Here is a 16253-nt window from a genome sequence, read left to right on the forward strand (position 1 = left end):
AAATCCCTTTTTATCTCAGGAGTTAAAGTAAAGGACAGCAAATGTTTTCAACTGTGGGTGTGTAACTGCCCAAAAAAGAAGGAGCATTTCTAAAGCTAAGAACACACCAGAAACAAGCATGGTCTCCACAGGGCTTATAGAGCAGAGAGTGGTGAAAGAAAAGAGTAAATGCTGTGATCCACAACCTTATCTACATGGTATGTTTTCACAGAGATCAAGATATTATATGATATGGGCTAAGAGATCATCAGCTAGAGAGACAGACGGCTCACTGGTTAACAACACTGGCTGCTCTTCCAGAGGACCCAACTTCAATTCCCAGCATCCACATGGCTGCTCACACAAAACATCCTTAACTCCAGTCCCAAGGGACCCAATGCCCGCTTCTGGCTTCCACAGATACTGTGTGCACATGGTACAGATTTTATATACATATACATATACATATACATATACATATACATATACATATACATATAGTGTGTGTGCATGTGCACACAAAACAACCAAACACATAAAATAAAAGTAGAAGTAAAGAAATTTTATACACTATATAACAAGACCCTGGCTTCAAAAACAAATCACTACATCTTAGAAGTACTTAATAAAATAGCTCTGGGCAAGAATCAAACTCCACAAGTGAGCAGCAGAAACAAAGACAGAAATGAGTTGTAACCATGAAATTCTACTATATGGTAAATAAGAGTGGAGGAGGAGAGTGTGTTTCATGTATGTAAGTGTGTAGTTGCATGCACTTGTATATACACATATGAAGATCAGAAGAGGAGGCTGGGTGTCTTCCTTAGTGGTTCTATGCCTTGAAGCCTTGAGACAAGGTCTCCTGCTGAAGCAGTCACTCACCATTGGCTCCGCTGGCTGGCTGGCAAACTCCCAGGAGCTATTCATCTCTAATCTCCTCTCCCCAACAAAGACATACCTAGCTTTGTAAAGCCTTGGGTGCTGGGGATTTATACATAGGCCCTCAGACCTCATGCCCACTGGGTCATCCCCCAAGCCCTCTATTTTCTGACAATGACACATATGTGTGCATGTATAAGATACATTATACAACTGAGAATTCAAATTCTGATTATTTTAAAGTTATGAAACTTATGTATTAACATGGGTCCTAATCAGCTCAGAATTCAAGGTCTTCAATGGGTCTGTAAACCAACACAAAAGTAAACATGTGCAAGTATTATTTGTAGGGGGAAAAACAGTCAAGTTCATTTAGTAGAAAAACAGCCTAATCATCAGAGCTTAAAAAGAATAAATGAATGAAAAGTGATATAATAAGCAACCTCCGAAGTTCTACCAGGAACTCCTACAGCTCATAAACCCTGTTAGTAAAGTGGCTGGATACAAGATTAACTTTTTAAAAAAAAATCAGTAGCCTTCTTTTATATAAACGACAAGTGGACTAAGAAAGAAATTAGAGAAATAGTACCATTCACAATAGCCACAAATATAAAATATCTTATGGATAACTCTAACCGAGCAAGTGAAAGACTTGTATGACAAAAATTTCAAGTCTTTGAAAAAAGAAGTTGAAGAAGATCTCAGAAGATGACAAGGTCTCTCATACTCTTGGATTGGTGTGGTTAACATAACAAAACTGAGTCTTAGTTCTGCTAACACTAACCCTACCACAGCATAACTGGCCATCCTACCAAAAGCAATCTACAGATTCAATGTAATCCCCAGCAAAATTCCAACACAATTATTTACAGACCTTAAAATTCTTTACAGTCTTAAAAGAACAATATTCAACCTCAAATGGAAAAACAAAAACCACAGGATACCTAAAGCAATCCTTAAACGAACATCCAAAGGTATCATCATTCCTGACGTCAAACTATACTGCAGAGCTATAGTAATAAGAACTGCATGGTATTGGCATAAAAACAGGCAGGTTGATCAATGAAAATGACTCAAAGGCCCAGCTCTAAATCACACACCTATAGACACCTGATACATGATAAAGAAGCCAGAAATACAAAATGGAATGAGCAAGCACCTTCAACAAATGACTGTTCAAACTGGATGTCAACACGTAGAATGCAAATAGATCCATATCTATGACCCTTTACAAAACTTAAGTCCAGTTGGATCAAAACTACATTAAACCAGACATAGAAGAGAAACAGAAGAAGAATTAGAAAAAGATCTTCCTAAACTAGACTGAGAAAGACAAACATGTTATGTACTCATAAGTGGATTATTATTAAGTAATCATGCTAAGATCCACAGACCCAGAGAGGCTAAGTAACAAGGAAGACTCAGGGGAGGAAGCATGGATCTCCCTGGAAAGGGGAAATAGATTTCACAGGTGGATTGGGGGGCAGGTGGGGAGACAGAAGACCTACACTCTGTCCTGCCCATAAGGAGTGCTTGGCAGTGGCCGACCAATCACTGACCCAAGGAAACCAACTCCACAAGAGAAAGCCCATGCCTGACATTCCTGAATGGCCAGGAACCAGAGGGAGGACAGCCTCTGACAAAGGATGGAACCAAACAAAACTGGCAAAAAACAAAAACAAAAACAAAAAAAAAACCCAAACAATGAAATCCTAATGACACTCTGCAATACTCAGAGATCAGTGCCTAGCCCAACTGTCATCAGAAGAACAACATCCAGCAACTGACAGGAGCAGATGCAGAGACCTACAGCCAAACACTAGGCAGAGCCAGGGGAGTCCCGCGGAAGGGGGGAGGAAGAATTGTAGGAGCCGGAGGGGGGAGTTGGGGAGACAGGGGGCAGCAGACACCATGAGAACATGACCCACAAAAATCAACCAGGCAGGCCTCACAGGGACTGAAGTGACAAGCACAGACCCTGTGTGGGTTGACCCAGGTCCTCTGCACAGGCCTTGTGACTGTGTAGCTTGGTGTTCCTGTGGGACTCCCAACAGTGGGAGTAGAGGCTGTCTCTCTTTGCCTGCTCTTGGGACCTTTTTCCTCCTACTGGGTTGCCTCAGCCAGCCTTAAAATGAAGTGCATACCTAGTCTTATTATAACTTACTCAACCATGTGCAGTGGATATCCCTGGGAGGCTTGCTTTTTTATTTAAAGGGAAAAGGAGGAAGTGTGGATTTGAGGGAGAGGGAAGGTGGGGGAGGAACTGGGAGGAGTGGTGGGAGGTAAAACTGTAGTTATGATGTAATGCATGAGAGAAGAATAAAAGAAAAAAATAAAATATAAGACATAGTATCTTTAAATAATAATAAAAAAAGCGTGTCTAGTTTACAATAGTGCATGTGAGTGCAGATACCTTCTGTGGCCAACAAAGCACCTACCTGTACAGCTTCTGGATGGCATGGGCTGCATTCTTCCTAACATACGGTGACAGGTCAGCTGAAGCCTCCTTAATAGCAAGCATCATGACAGGCACGATAATTGGCACTCTAATACTTGACAGAACTCTCAAGGCACTTGCACGGATTAGTTGATTCGGGTCCTAAGACAGTGAAATGCCCATCAAAATTTCAAGTTGATACTTTCAGAGACACCGTCATGATGTAGCACGTGCTACGAAGCATGGCCAGCACAGCCACAGCAGGACAGCCTTTTAAAGACAAGTGGGGAGGACGCGTGGTTGACTATTACCAAGTGAGTAATAGTAATGAGGCTTTTAATCATTCAGAGTAAAATGCATCACCAACTTAAATGTGTCCTTTTTAAATGTCCCACTGTCCTGTCTCTAACTTTCAACAACCAGTTGGTACAATGGTAAATGGTCCCTCAATACACTGCAATGACTGAATACACACAGAGAGACAAAGCCACCACTTCTGCGGCAGGGTTCCACATGGTTACATAGAAATCACTTCCTAAGGCTACTGAATCTGCACTCTGGGAAGCCCTTTCACTCTTTCAAGCCACAGCTAGGCAATTTAGTAGATTATTGTCCCATTTCTGAAAAGGACACACCTTCAACTGTGCAGACACCTTGTAGCTATTTACCTGCCCACCCGTCACTGATTTACCTTCAGAGCTCGCTGGAAAGTGCTTATGGACAGGAGAGCCAGGTCCTGCTGCTCTTCCGCATATCGGACGAGGTAAACGTACACCAGCTTCTTGATCTATACGGAAAGGGGGGAAAGTCATTCACTCCTACCAGGATGAAAATGTAAAACTCAATATTTTATATCTATTTTCAATTTTCCTCCAGTAAGCAATCGAGTCTGGTCACAGCTTAGACTGTAAAACAGACACTATTTTTGTGTATTATTACGCCAGTGAAAGAAAAGTCTTGTGAAGTAAAGTTTTGAGGAGTCTCTGAGAAAGTTTATGTAATATCAAAATATCAACTAACTGGTTTAAAAAAAAAAGCTAAAACTCAAAGCTACACATAAATACTGTGGGTCAGCACCATCTGCTATAGAAGTTTGACAGTCCCACTCCAACGTACACTACACGATGTTTTCAGCCAAATGATAGTGCAGGAGAATAATAACTCCAGACGCTAGGCTGGACAGTGCTCTGGAAGTCTTTAAAGGGAATTTAATGAGGCTTACAGCCTCTCCTTCACCACAAACCGTCACAAGCGCGAGCAGTGGAGGTGTGGAGGAGGAGAAAAGGCGTGGGGGATGAGGAAGAGGTGGAGGTGCAGGTGCTGGTGCTGAGCTGGTGATGCTGGAGGACGTGGAGGTGGTAGAGAAGAAGACAGCAGTGGGGTAGGAAGAGGAGGAGACGATGGTGGCAGTAATAACAAGAACCCAAGGTCTTGAGCATGTTAAGTGCACACTACCACCAAGTTCTCAGCCCCTGGTTCCTCTTGATACCACATGGTTTCAGTTCCTTCTCTATGCTGTTCATTCCTTCTTAAACACACTCCAGTGTCTCTGTTTCTTTTGGTATAGCATTCACACTAAAATGAGGTGTAAGTTGACTACGTAAGAAGTTTGTTTGCTTACCTCCACTAATATAATGAATTCATGATTAAACCTATCCACTTTCTCAAGAGCAGTGCCCAGAAGCCCCACTGTATCCTCTTTCCCAAGTGTAGTTCTGGGAAGTTCCACTGCATCCACTCTCCTGAGTGCAGTGCTGGGAAGCCCCACTGCATCCACTCTCCTGAGTGCAGTGCTGGGAAGCCCCACTGCATCCACTCTCCCGAGTGCAGTGCTGGGAAGCCCCACTGCATCCACTCTCCCGAGTGCAGTGCTGGGAAGCCCCACTGCATCCACTCTCCTGAGTGCAGTGCTAGGAAGGCCCACTGCATCCACTCTCCTGAGTGCAGTGCTGGGAAGCCCCACTGCATCCACTCTCCTGAGTGCAGTGCTGGGAAGTCCCACTGCATCCACTCTCCTGGGTACAGTGCTGGGAAGCCCCACTGTATCCACTCTCCCGAGTGCAGTGCTGGGAAGTCCCACTGCATCCACTCTCCCGAGTGCAGTGCTGGGAAGTCCCACTGCATCCACTCTCCCGAGTGCAGTGCTGGGAAGTCCCACTGCATCCACTCTCCCGAGTGCAGTGCTGGGAAGCCCCACTGCATCCACTCTCCTGAGTGCAGTGCTGGGAAGCCCCACTGCATCCACTCTCCCGAGTGCAGTGCTGGGAAGCCCCACTGCATCCACTCTCCCGAGTGCAGTGCTGGGAAGCCCCACTGCATCCACTCTCCCGAGTGCAGTGCTGGGAAGTCCCACTGCATCCACTCTCCTGAGTGCAGTGCTGGGAAGCCCCACTGTATCCACTCTCCTGAGTACAGTGCTGGGAAGCCCCACTGTATCCACTCTCCTGAGTGCAGTGCTGGGAAGCCCCACTGCATCCACTCTCCCGAGTACAGTGCTGGGAAGTTCCACTGTATCCACTCTCCTGAGTGCAATGCTGGGAAGTCCCACTGCATCCACTCTCCTGAGTGCAGTGCTGGGAAGTCCCACTGCATCCACTCTCCCGAGTGCAGTGCTGGGAAAGCCCCACTGCATCCACTCTCCCGAGTGCAGTGCTGGGAAGCCCCACTGCATCCACTCTCCTGAGTGCAGTGCTGGGAAGTCCCACTGCATCCACTCTCCTGAGTGCAGTGCTGGGAAGCCCCACTGCACCCACTCTCCTGAGTACAGTGCTGGGAAGCCCCACTGTATCCACTCTCCTGAGTACAGTGCTGGAAACCCCACTGTATCCACTCTCCTGAGTGCAGTGCTGGAAGCCCCACTGCATTTGAGGAGCTGTGCTTATAACCTAAAACTGTACATTCATCTACAGGAATGTTCAGGACCTAAGAGTTGGCTCCTCTTAGCATCTTGCTGAGATAATTTCAGACAATTCTATGATCCAAACTCCTCAGCCACCTTTATAACATCATAAACACAAGTGAAAACTTGGTGATCACATTTCCTATACTCTCATAATTAGTGACTATGGTGAAGATTCTGAATATATATTATTATATTCATCTTTATTATATGACAGATGTTATAGATGAAATGAATTACAAAAAAAAAATCTAAATTTCCTTCATGGCCAAGTAATTCCACAAAATCCTAAAAATAAAATCTAAAGTATTTTACCTGGAACTCAGAAAGCTAATATAATCTATCCCATGTTTTCTTTTCAGAAAAAAACAAAAAACAAAAAATAAAAAAAAACAAAACACACTCAGGTTATCCCTGATAACCCCTCCCCCAACAAATTTTACTTAAAATCTTCTATGAGACCTAAAATTAAAGAACAGAATGCTGACTAGTACATAAACAATAAACTATATCCAAGTAAACTTATGCTATATTTAGCACTGAATTTTATGTAAGAAATTTTAACATGTTAAATGATATAAATTATAAGATCTTACCTCTGCTTGTCTTAAAACAAGAAACAAAAACAAAATCATATCTAGTTACATAAAAACATGGTGAGACAGGGTCCTACCCTGTAGCTCACTCAGGTTGGCCTAGAACTCACACTGTAGCTAATCACAGCAATCCTCCTGCTTCAGCCACCCAAGACTAGGGCTACAGTGCCAAGCTGAAGTAGAAATATCTGTGCATTTCCATATGCCCAGGAAAAAACAGCTTCTTCTATAGATCTGACAACCCACAGCCAGCATGGCAGAGGCTTAACCCTGCTCAAGAGATCAATACAAGCTCACCTGAATGAAGGACTTTGTCACTTCAACAATAGCAGCAGCTCCCTTGCCATGACAGGAGCAAACTAATTCTACGGTGCCTCTGAGGACCAAAAGCACTCTCTCACAAGTGTCACACTAATCCACTCAGGCCTCTGCACCGCCACCCTTCCCAAAACTGTAATTAAGATAAACAACTCTGTGGAAGAAAACGTATCTAGAATGTAACATGTCTCTTGTGATAGTGAGCAAGAGAGTCACTGCCCAGTTTCTACAGCTACAGTGTGTCTCATCGCCCTGCACATAAAATTCCCTGAACTTCTAGTTGGGTGATGGCCCAAGTAAAACCATCACATGCGCTTTTCAAACAGTTTTACCAAAATCAAGAAGTTTAACATCAGTCCAAGCCTATGACCCTGTATATAATCCATACTTTAAACTTCTGATATCGTATAAAGCACGTTATCTCTGACTCGGGGTCCTGGCTGCATGGAAGCACCCTGTCTTGTTGGGTGCCCTTTATCTGAGGAAGCTCTTCAATGTTTCTTTCTGGTTATAAGAGGAAAGCACCCAGTGGCTCATTTTAATTTTTATTTTCCCTTATTCCTCACCTCACTCTCTGACTCCCAGTTATACTTTAAAGCCTACGGCCTACGCTGCCTCTACTCTCAATTCTCACTTCCACTAAGCACAATGACTACTGCAACTCAGAGCCGGGCGGTGGTGGCACACGCCTGTAATCCCAGCACTCTGGGAGGCAGAGGCAGGCAGATTTCTGAGTTCAAGTCCAGCCTGGTCTACAGAGTGAGTTCCAGGACAGCCAGTGCTATACAGAGAAACCCTGTCTCCAAATAAAACAAACAAACAAACAAACAAAAACAAAAAAACTACTGCAACTCAAGGGGGAGGCAGACTGACTGATAGTCACAAAGGCAGAAAAACACAACTAGGATATATCTGTGGGGATACAGGGGAGCTTTCCCAAGTATTCCATGTTCTGGCCAATGAGATCAGTCCTCCAGTTTCCTATTGACGTACTGCCTAAGAAAAGGAGTTAGTACCTTTCCCCCAGGGGAGGGGGGTACCCGAAAACCTAGTAAAATTACACAACCCCTGAAATAAATTTTTCATAAAATATTAGGGTTTTTCTTCCTCTGAGACTAGGCCTCCTTATACCCTAAACTGGTCAGGACTTTATGAGCCCCTGCCTTGACCTCCTCAGTCCTGGAATTAGAGGGCTACACTCAGATCTCTTGCTCTTTAAGGCAAGGGGAAAAATGTATTTATACACAAATGCTTTAAATCATCTAACCTTTAATAAATCATACACGATGTCTAACACACAGCTGTGCTATGGAAGAACCAGTCTCCTAACTCCAAGCAGCCCTGCACCTGAGGAACCTTGCCCTGGAAGTTCACGTTACCAAGCTGTACAACTGTTGCTACTCTGAGAGGTGAGGGAGCCCTACTCCAGGATCCTCATCTCTTCCCCACTCAGCCTCCTGCCTACCTTCCCAGTCAGACTCCATGTAATTTCTTGTGTTCAAATAGGTGCTTCTCAAGCTTCAGAATCTGCACAATCCAAAGATGAACATACATATGGACAACTGTTCCAGTAAATTATCTCAAGTGATGTTTTTACATAAGGTTCCAACCAAAGGTTCCAAAATCAGGCAAAAACAGTTTGGACAGAAACCAAACCAGGTAAGGGAAGCCAATCTAAAAGCGGAAGAAGCTAAAAGATCCAAACTACAACTAACATTTCTGATTCGAAGCAATATCTTAACGTGCTTGGTGGCATAATGCACATCTGTGGTAGATGATTCTTTGAGAACAGAAGACCACGCTCCCCAGCTAAAGCTTTAAGTTCCTGAACACAGCTCCGCTAGAAAGCAGCCAATACCTGCTGGTCGGCAGGTTATCAGCTAGTTCACACCTCAATCAAAGTTGTTGAATCCCCTAAGAATGATGTTGCTTGAATTAAACTGTGAACTGCCAGACTGACTGGATGGCTGGTCAGAGCTCAGTAACTACCCATTCCAACACCACAGGATGACAAAAACTAAGGCTTTCCAAATATGTCACTTTAGCTAGGATCTAATGTCCCCAGCAGTTGTAAGTCATTGACTAGCAATGTCTAAAAGCCACAGTACACTACTAGGAACCACAAGCATCATGATGATTATGCAACTTGTTTTGTCTGGTTGGAACTATCACCTGAAGTGCTCTTTGTCCTTCCCAATCATGCTCTGAGCCAACTCTGCACAGCAAAGTTTTAGAGAAGAAACATTAAGAGTCCACTCTGCCCTGATTTCCTTGCGATTTATTTCTCAACAACACCTCTGTTTATCAGGACAGCCAGCGAGCTTTAAAACTGTATTATGAACTCCAGGATGCAGCTAGGATTTATAATGGCTACATAGAAACATTCAGAACCACAGCTGAGCTAGCAGGCTTCACTGTAATTACTCACAATTGGAGAAGGATCTCTGTGACTGTTATGGCAAAAAGCATAACAATATTAAATCACAGAAGGTTGCAAAACACTAAATTTGTTCCAGTTCTGTTATAAGAATCAATCAATATTGACCACAAGAGGCCTATGCACTGCCAGGCTGCAGGTGTGCACAGAAAGCCTACTTTCCCTGAGACCATTCTGTGAGCAGAAATGGGAGTAGTTAAAGGTCCGTGACTACGCCACTCTCTGATCAGTTACTTTCATTCAATGTTACAACACTCCTTGCTGTAAAGCTAATCATAGCAGAGCCCCGGCAGTCTGCAAGAACACAGGCAGATCTGTTTAATTAGCTTATCGATACCACTGCATCAAACTTCATGAGTTATTGACTAACGCTTTGATTATTTTTGTACGATAGCCGACTGCTTTCTAGGTCACTTTTTGTATCATCTGACATCTAATGTCAGATGACGTACCACACAGCTCCCCTGTGTATCTAAGGCAGCGTATACTTACAAAACCGAAATTTCTCACTTGCCAGCAAGGAAACATCAATCAATTCTCTGAGCACAGGTTTCTAAGATTATTTCAGTTTTGCCATAATAATAGATTAAGTATGTTTCAAAAAAGGATCACAAGTTCTAAAGAACAAAGATATCAAAATCAAACAGCCCAGGGGCAAATAGAGAAATCAGTGGTTGAAAGCACTTGGTGCTCCTACAGGGGACACAGACACAGTGTCTAGCACCCACGTGGTGGCTCGCAACCGTCTGTAACTAGTTCCAGAGGATCCAGCACCTTCTTCTGGCTCTCATAGCACTGTACACAAATGGTGCAAAACCACACATGCAGGCAAACGGCATACACACGAAATTAAATATATATTTAAAAGAAAGAGACCATGAAGAACGCTTCTACTAAAACCTCTCTTATAGAGCATTGGGCCACACGGCAGAACTGGGGAGCAAAGAAGGACAAGGAGCCGACGGCGGTGTCTCCTACTGATAACCAGATGCCAAGATAAGCTGCTCTTCCTGCGCAAAAATTAACGGAAAATGTTCTGTTTCCACAATGAAAGGTTCAGGAATACCAAGTGAACTGACTACCAGCTCCGTGGACTCGATCAGCCCCCAGCACTGACGCTGATGTGGGGGTCAGAGGCTAAGGGAGAATGGGAGAAAAGCTTCAAACACACTGAACGGCGCGGAGAGCAGTGGCTGGGACGCTCCCTGGCTTTGGATGGTGACCACAAACATCTGCTGTGACTTAGTGTGTCCTCCATCATGTCTTCACTATAAAATACACACAGGGAACCAGAACTAGTTTCACAGTGTTGCTCTTCTGTGTAAAACACTATCATTTCAGCACAGAGAGCATTCTTCTATGTTAGCCATCATCACTGCTGACACTCCATTCCTGGTAACACGAAGACCAGCTTTAACCGTGCTTTGCAATTATACAAAAGTCAAATCTGCTCTACACAAAAGTGCCACTGAGTCTTAGGCTTCTACATAAGCAACATGCAATTACCTGACACGAAAGTACCTGAGGCCAGAAGAAACCTGGGAGTGCAGAAGGCAGGACAGATCCAAGATGGCACAGAAAACACTACCACACTGGGTACCAAATGCCTTCTGACCAGAGAAATGAAATTAAATGAAGATAAAATTACCCATAAGACATTAGTCCATAATCTCTAAAAGAACCATAATCTATAATATAGACATTTTTAAAAAGTTAAACAGAAAGATGTGCTCAGTGGTAGCATACTCCTGAATTATGCACAAAGCCCTCAGTTCTACTCCCCAGCATCAAAAAGAATGAAAGGAAGAAAACTGGGGTGGGGGAAAGTCAAGGGAGAGGGAGGGTCAGAGAGAGGACAGGAAGGAAGGCAGGTGTCATCAAAGATATGAAAATCTAGAACTCACAAGCTTTACTGATTTGAACTTAAAATGATGCTATAGGAAAGGAATGGTTGTCAGGTCATGTTCTCCAGAGCTGTCATGTCTTCAGCAACAGCAGACGAAGGTCTACGTCACTGTACACGAGTACCGGGACCCTGACGCTCAGAGCAGCGTTATTCCTGATAGCCCCAAAGTCCTGAAGTCCATCAATGGAAGAATACACAAAAGGCAGGCACCCGTACAGTAGAATGCTATCCAACCATAAAGACACAGCTAGTATTAGCCAATGAAGAACGGTGTCCACTCCAGAACCAGGTTAGTCACCTTCAATGACTCAGTGCCAAAGGTCCTGGCATCACTAATGTGACATTCATTTTTTGGCATGTGTTCCCAGTGCGCATGCTCCAATACACCTATAATGTCCACCAGCACGACCCGTCTGTGCTGTGTTTTTCCACCCATACTCAGAGGATTACCCTTCTCCAATCAATCTCCTGCGTGAGGTCTCTTGTGCGGGGCAATTTGATTTTTGCGGCATTCTTTGGCCCTGATCACCATGACACTCACTGCAAACCCCTTTCGGTTGGCATGCTACGTGAAGAGCCCTGAAAACTGCTGCCTGGAGCCGGCTCTGTTCCGCAGGCTGCTCATCTTCAGGCAGTCTGTGGGGCCTTAGAACACTCTCAAGACCTTCTGGGATCTCCTTTAAAAGGATCCCCGGGAAATGCCCAGAATAGGCAAATCCATGGAGACAGAAAGTAGGCGAGTGAGGAGTGCCCGCCAGTCATCACAGGCTTTTTTTTGGAGCGAGAAAAATACCGTGGAATTGTGATAAATTCTATGAATATACTAAAATCACTGAATTCAAAATGAAACAGAGCAGAATGAACCTTGCTACCCGATGGCGTGCACTCGGTGACAGGGCTGGGGCTTGAAGCTGCAGTGGGGCCCAGTGGAGAGCAGTGCTGTGCTGCTCAGGCATGCGGTGCTGCGGCATGTGCTGGGGAGAGCAACGCTTAGCACCAAGGCCCGTGCCTTCCCGAGGAACACTGCTGTATTTAAAACCACTGCGCCAGTGCCAAGCTAATCCTAGTTCCAGTTTTACTACACGGAGGGCTCCAAGTGCCCTTCAGCCAACCACACTCCATCACAAGGAGGACAACTACTCACACGGTGGACATCCTCATCAAGCACATGTTCTAGAAAAACAAATTAAGCAGAAGGAGCACAACCTGCAAACTAGCCTATAGAGTATTTTCCTGATTGGCGTGGGGGGCCCAGCTCACTGTGGGTGGCGCCATCCCTGGGCTGGTAGTCCTGGGTGCTGTAAGAAAGCAGGTCGAGCAAGCCATGAGGAATAGCCAGTGAGCAGTGCTTCTCCACGGCCTTGGCCTCAGCTCCTGCCCCCAGGTTCCTGTTCTGCTGGCCTCAGTGATGGAGTGGGGTGTGAAGCTGTAACCTGAAATACACCCTTTCCTCCTTGGACTACTTTCGACAATAGAAACTCTAAGACAAATACCATAATAAAAAGCAGAAATAACTATATAAGGAGAAGCCATATGATGTACTGAAAATACTATCAAAACCACAAAATAAGCACTCCCTGAAATCACCTCCCTCCCCGTCACAGGACCTCCTGATTCAGAATGCCACTGTCCAGTGTCATCAGTGATGCAGTTGTCCTGGATTTTATATGAGGTAGGAGGGGCCTCAAAGCCAGTGAGACAATTGCCTCGCTTTAACCAGAGTTCTTCTCCAGTACAGACAAGGCGTTTGGCTTCGGCATCAGGCTAGTGCGTCCGTCTAGCTTCTGAGCAAGCGGCCCGCAAGGGCTGAGCGCGGTTAATCAACCCCTGCAGGCACACTGAAAACTTCATGCCTGTCACAACAGCCAAAAACGCTTCAGAAATCTCCGGGGTGTTTTGTTTTGTTTTGTTTTTGTGTTTGTGTTTTTGCCTTAGACATGGCAAAAGAGCCACAAACCCCAACTCTGGGTAGAATTTGCTAGGTCTGTGTCACGAGAGCTAAGCATCATAAAACGGAAGGCCCGACTGCCCTCAGGAATCGTGAACACTGACAACTGTCACTATACCTTCAATCTCATTTTTCAGTTTCTACCAAAAACCCAAAGCTAAGTTCAAACCCACTCGCTGGCATACTTTACCTATAGTTGAGTTTGCAGACATTTTACCATAATAAAAAGCCAGTGATATTTACATACTTAAATCCCGAAGTACCTGGAAGTGTGTGGCTGGCTTACATAGCAGGAGTCATAAGAACAGTCAAAGCAAGCAGTACCTCGATATTTTTACTGGCCACATTCTTCACAACAGCAGGGAAGAGCTCCGAGGCGTTTTTCCCCTTCGCAATCATCTGCAGGGTGAAAGAGGAGAATCAGGACAGAGCCTTTTAAGTCACTAACCTGAAGACAAAACATGTTCTGGGAAATTTTATACACACTAAATATTTGAAAAACTTTGTCACAAAGCAAGCTACAAAATAACAATTAAAGTTTTCCAGTGTCAGCCACATCCCAATCCCACATGCCAGGAACACACACTCTCCTGTGCTTCAACATGAATATTGACACACAGACACAGAAAGGGAAATGTACAGCGAACATGGGAGTGCACTGCCGTGACCCCAGGAGCCGGGAGCAGAGGCAAGAGGAACCCCAGGGCCAGCCTAGCAGGGGGAGGGAGAGGAGGAAAAGAGGAAGGAGGAGAAAGGAGGAGGAGGGAAGAAGGAGGGAGAGGAGGAGAGAGAGGAGGAGGGAGAGGAGAATCCACACAGTAAATTGCGTGTGCACAGACTCGTCCTGCAGGCACATTTCATGAGCGCTCTTTCACATCCCCAGGTTTCTCCATTAACACCATAGCCCATGTGCAATGGGGCAGGGAATTTCCCACACTCCCTAGGGTTCTCAAGTGTCTCCTGTCTGCCAAGCTCTAACTGTCAGAGGTCTCTTCACTAGCACCTCTCCCTCCGGCCACTGAAGGTTTGTGAACCACTGTTGTGTCAGATGCCCAAATGCAGAAGACGCCTTCCGCTCTTAGGAATGCCATCTCTACAAACCAACATCAGTCCCCAGAGCTCTACACCCAACTCCCTAACTTCACATCAGCGCTGTCTCTCATCCCAGTCATGCTGCCTGAACACCGAACTCAGTCTTCAAGATAAAAGATTTAACAACAAAGCAAAAACACATCACAGGAGGACTCTGTTCATTCCCAGTCTCCCAGCCAGCAGCCAGCACAGAAAGGTCTTGTTCTCCTCTCCCATCTACACAGCAACCAGGTCGTGGTGCTCATTCTTAGATCATTCCTGTGAAGCCATCTTTGCCGTTCTGACCCTACCTCAGGTCAGCATCATCTCACTGAGGAATCCCAACAGTTCCCTTCCTGCCTGTAATGCACACCACTGTGAACTTAATATGGCGTAGCCAATGGCAGAAGGCTTATCTATCATGCACAAGGCCCTGGGTTCAACCCTAGCATCATGGAAAGGGGATAAAAGCTCCCTACCCCCCACGCCCCCCACATACACACTTTGCTCATGTCAGCCTACTTTAAAACTGCCTGACAATCTATAACTCAAACTATTTCAGTTACTCCTCCAATGTCCTCTCAGCTGCTCTGAATCTCCTAAGCTCCTTGGCCTACACTTTAAACCAAGTCCTCTCTGGTTCCATTACCATCTCAGTTGCCACCAATTCACTTGACTTGTCTACATTCAATCTTCCTGAGCTATCTATCATGCCCTCACTGAAGCCATCCCCAAGGACCTGACACTCTTCATCCCCCTTGTCAGAATCACCTCCCAGAATCTGCAATCTACACTCCGCGATTTCCCATCAGCTACCACAGATTTCTAGTTACTTATTTTTAGTTTTTATCTATTTGTACTTTTATTTTCTTCTCGTTCTCAAAACTCCAGCTAAAATGGTATGTCTGCTTTATTATGTATGAAATAAGTGTGTTATATAAATATTATGAGTTTTTTTATGTTTTTTAATTCCAGTAAGAAGTCATAATTCCTTTCTGTTGAGACATATTTAAAATATTTGGTAAGGCTGCTAGGCATAGAACTGCATGTTTATAAGCCCAGCATTTGGGAGGCTGAGGCAGGAAGGTTTGAGTCAACCTGGGCTACATAGCAAAAATGTCTCAAAAAAAAAAAAAGAACAAAATACACACTCCTTATTACAACCTCATCCTCTATTATTATATTTCTCTACTTTGCAATATTTTTACTTGTATCTTTTGTGAAGCTTGCTAAGTATCATAGAAAATTCACAAAATACTGCAGCTACAACATGTTGCTATGACTTGTAACCCTCCACTTCCTCATCTATCAGGTACGTGCTCTGTAAGGACCTTATCTGAGATTCTGTCACATTAAACACTATCCCAAGGCTAACACAACTCCACACTCTAAAAAGACTCACAAAGTTAATATATGTGAGGAAGAGAAAGAAAATCCTATAGTACAATTCCAAAGATGTTTGCTGAGAGACCACAGTGGTCCTCAGCCAGGGAGCCCCTTCGAACACACAGTATGTTCCACAACAAGTAACTATCACACCTGAGGGTAGCAACACTGACTACCACAGACAAAGCGAGAGAAAAATGGGGAGCCCTGCAATCCGAAGTAGAGGCGGCTGCTGTTTTTCCGTAAAGTGACCCCCCAAAAGCTCTCCTTGCAGAGGACGCTGACGGAAGGGAAGCATGGGATCTGCAGGAAGAGCAGTTTCCACAGCACGCTCTGCAGGTAGGAGGCCAGAGCAGCCAGGGTGGAGTGGCAGGGGACAAAGGATGCGCCTGCCGTC

General features: G+C 44.8%; 1 protein-coding gene across 1 annotated transcript in view; it reads right to left on the minus strand.

The window, feature by feature from the left end:
- The window catches only part of Ap3b1 (adaptor related protein complex 3 subunit beta 1), a 200642-nt gene that overhangs the window by 150976 nt on the left and 33413 nt on the right, over positions 1 to 16253 (minus strand). Inside the window, exons 3-5 of the mRNA XM_052159389.1 lie at positions 13724 to 13798; positions 3987 to 4082; positions 3297 to 3457 (exon numbers count right to left, since the gene is read on the minus strand). Coding sequence (XP_052015349.1) covers positions 3297 to 3457; positions 3987 to 4082; positions 13724 to 13798 — 332 coding nt within the window. The remainder of the gene's footprint in view (positions 1 to 3296; positions 3458 to 3986; positions 4083 to 13723; positions 13799 to 16253) is intronic.

This window comes from Apodemus sylvaticus, chromosome 16, assembly GCF_947179515.1.
Source record: "Apodemus sylvaticus chromosome 16, mApoSyl1.1, whole genome shotgun sequence".
NCBI classification, from domain to species: Eukaryota; Metazoa; Chordata; class Mammalia; order Rodentia; family Muridae; genus Apodemus; species Apodemus sylvaticus.